Source organism: Cariama cristata, unplaced genomic scaffold (assembly GCF_000690535.1).
Source record: "Cariama cristata isolate BGI_N322 unplaced genomic scaffold, ASM69053v1 scaffold4971, whole genome shotgun sequence".
Lineage (NCBI taxonomy): Eukaryota > Metazoa > Chordata > Aves > Cariamiformes > Cariamidae > Cariama > Cariama cristata.
Window position 1 is genome coordinate 2,005 of NW_009597402.1, and position 2,472 is coordinate 4,476.

The 2,472-nt window shown below is 46.0% G+C and overlaps 1 protein-coding gene across 1 annotated transcript in view; it reads right to left on the reverse strand.

Annotated features, from left to right (window-relative positions):
- Window positions 1-1,745: 1,745 nt before the first annotated feature.
- Window positions 1,746-2,472, reverse strand: part of GSK3B (glycogen synthase kinase 3 beta) — a gene marked incomplete at its 5' end in the record, with an annotated part of 53,255 nt that continues 52,528 nt past the window's right edge. Inside the window, one exon of the mRNA XM_009708848.1 lies at window positions 1,746-2,264. Within this exon, the coding sequence (XP_009707150.1) occupies window positions 2,197-2,264 (68 nt within the window). The remainder of the gene's footprint in view (window positions 2,265-2,472) is intronic.

Consider the following 2,472-nt stretch of genomic DNA (forward strand, 5'->3'; position numbering starts at 1 on the left):
ACCTTTAAAACCACCTTTTTTTTTGGGTGTGTGCCCAACAGCAGATCACGAAGGGGTATGACATAAGGGTTTATCAGTTTCATGGTAGGTGGTCACTCACCTCTTGAAACAGCTCCTGCCTCCCCGAAACCCCCTGTGTGTCAGGCAGGAGGGAGAGGGCAGGGCTTTCATGAGTTCCAGGGCTGCTAAGAGAGTGTTTCCAAAAAAATCCCACATCAACAGCATAAAAGAAGAAAAAGAAGAAACACATCGAGCTCGTGACCAAAACCCCTGCCACTCCCGTGGCGGCCGAGCTTGCCAAAGCTGCTACTGCTGGGTACCCCGGGCCACGCGAAGGTCCCCGCGTTCCCGAAAAGCAACCGCTTGCCTTAGAGATCCGCAGGTCAAATAACAGCTCGATAAGCACCAAAGGCGACTACAGTTTCTCTGAAGGAGGATAAGGCCAGAGTGGACACCAAACACAAGCCTACGACAAGATCAGGTCTCCAAAAGTCTCGTTCCTACACCACGGCTGCGTCCGGCTGCTCACCTGACGCTTTCCCGAGGAATATTGCTTTGACTTCAGGAAGAGAGACTTGGATGCTCACACCACGCACTGTTGCATGGAGGAAACCCGGACTCTGAACAGATGGACTAGAACAAGCATTCACCCCATGCTTCAGTCAGACTGTTTCGAGATCACAGACAAAATAAAAAAAAGCAGTATTGTATCTATGTATACATGTATATATTTATATAATATATATACACACACACTCATATATAGCCAGCTTTCCTACAAGTCAGCAGGTACAAATTACTGTTGAGAGCACTTGGATGTGTATTTTATTAATATTCTACCAATGTAAAAACATAATGGCAACGTGGCAACACGCATCAATAAATAGAGATCAAAAAAAGCAAGAGGTTAAAAAAGATGAAATTAAATACAGATTCTAGCTGTGGATTTAAAATCAGAACTATCGGAGAATGTGGCATCCTGCAAGTTAAAACTGCAGTTAAAAAAAACATTACAAAATAAACCAGTAGACTGTTACAGTTCACATTATAAACCCTGGTGTCTTTTTCCTGTACACACCTTGGGAAAGGGAAGCCTGTTCAAATCGAGAGCCGGGGGAGCAGGGAGGGAAGGGGGGGGAAAACAAACAAACAAACAACAAACCCCAAACCAACCAAGCTTTCACAGTGGCCACTTTCCAAAAAGTCCTTTACAGTCCCGGCTGGGCCCCTGCCCCCTCCGAGGATTTTGTTCGTCTGCTCTTCTCTGCTGAAGACGGGAGCTGACCGGCTGCCTCCGCTGGGCGTTATGCCCGCGACACGGGGGCAGGAGCTCCGGCTGGGCAAAGGAGCTGCTTCAGTAAAGCTAACTGCTTGCATTTGTGCATGTGTGTGTATTATATTATATAGAACCCACTCGGGTACAACTTTTCCCATAATGAAGCTGCAGGTTTCTTCACCACTAGCACTGATTTTTAAAATGAAAGGCTTCCACTAGCGGTTCAAGCCTTAGACACACGGCAAACCCTCCCCCCCCACCCCACAGCAATCTATTTTTCTACCACGTTGCCTGCTCCCCACACCAAGCCAGGGCAGGTCTTCAGACAACCTGGGATATGGATTCGCTGACAAGAAACACTGAGCTCTGTTGAACAACCCCTGCTAAGCTCCCGACCAAATTCAAGCTGTGCACTACATCAAAGTCCGAAATTTCACTTAAAAAGAAAATAAAAAAAGAGGTTAAAAAAAAAAAAAGAACTTCAGCAGAGAATAAGGTTTGGGTATTTTTTTTGTTTTGTTTTTTCCTTCTTTCTGTTGTGGGAGGGGGCATGAGGCAAGAGTCCTGGGTCTGAAGTACACAACAGCAAACTTCCAACATGAAGAGATTGTCGAGGGGAGAGACATTGGTGTGTTGTATTGCTCCGCTTTCCCTCCTCCCCCCACCTAGTCCCCTGCCCCGGACACCCTGCAGAGTGAGAATACAATGAAACTGGTTTGTATTTATAGATATTTTACAAGGTTAAATAAGAACAACAATAATAATAATAAAAAATTGAACACTAAAATGAACAGGTTGGTTGGTTTGTTGGATTTTTTTTTTTCCTCTTTCTAATTTTCTTTCCAAATGTGACCAGTGTTGCTGAGCAAGACTCAAATTACTGGTGATTTTTCCTGTGCAGCTGGCTGCTTGGTACTGGTTCAGGTGGAGTTGGAGGCTGATGCTGTAGCTACACTATTGGTCTGAACTCGTTCTCCTGCGTTAACATCTGCAAATGACAGGCGAGAGGGGGGAAAGAGAGAAAAAACAACCAGTATTACCTCCAAAATACAGACACAATTGGAACAACAGCTACGACATTCTCCGCACAGGGAGACCCACAACTCCCACCAAGATGCTGTTTGGTTAGGATGCTCTCCTGGCTTCAGGGGGTGCAGATGGAACAGTTCGGTCTGGGGAGAGGGTGGGAAGGGGGT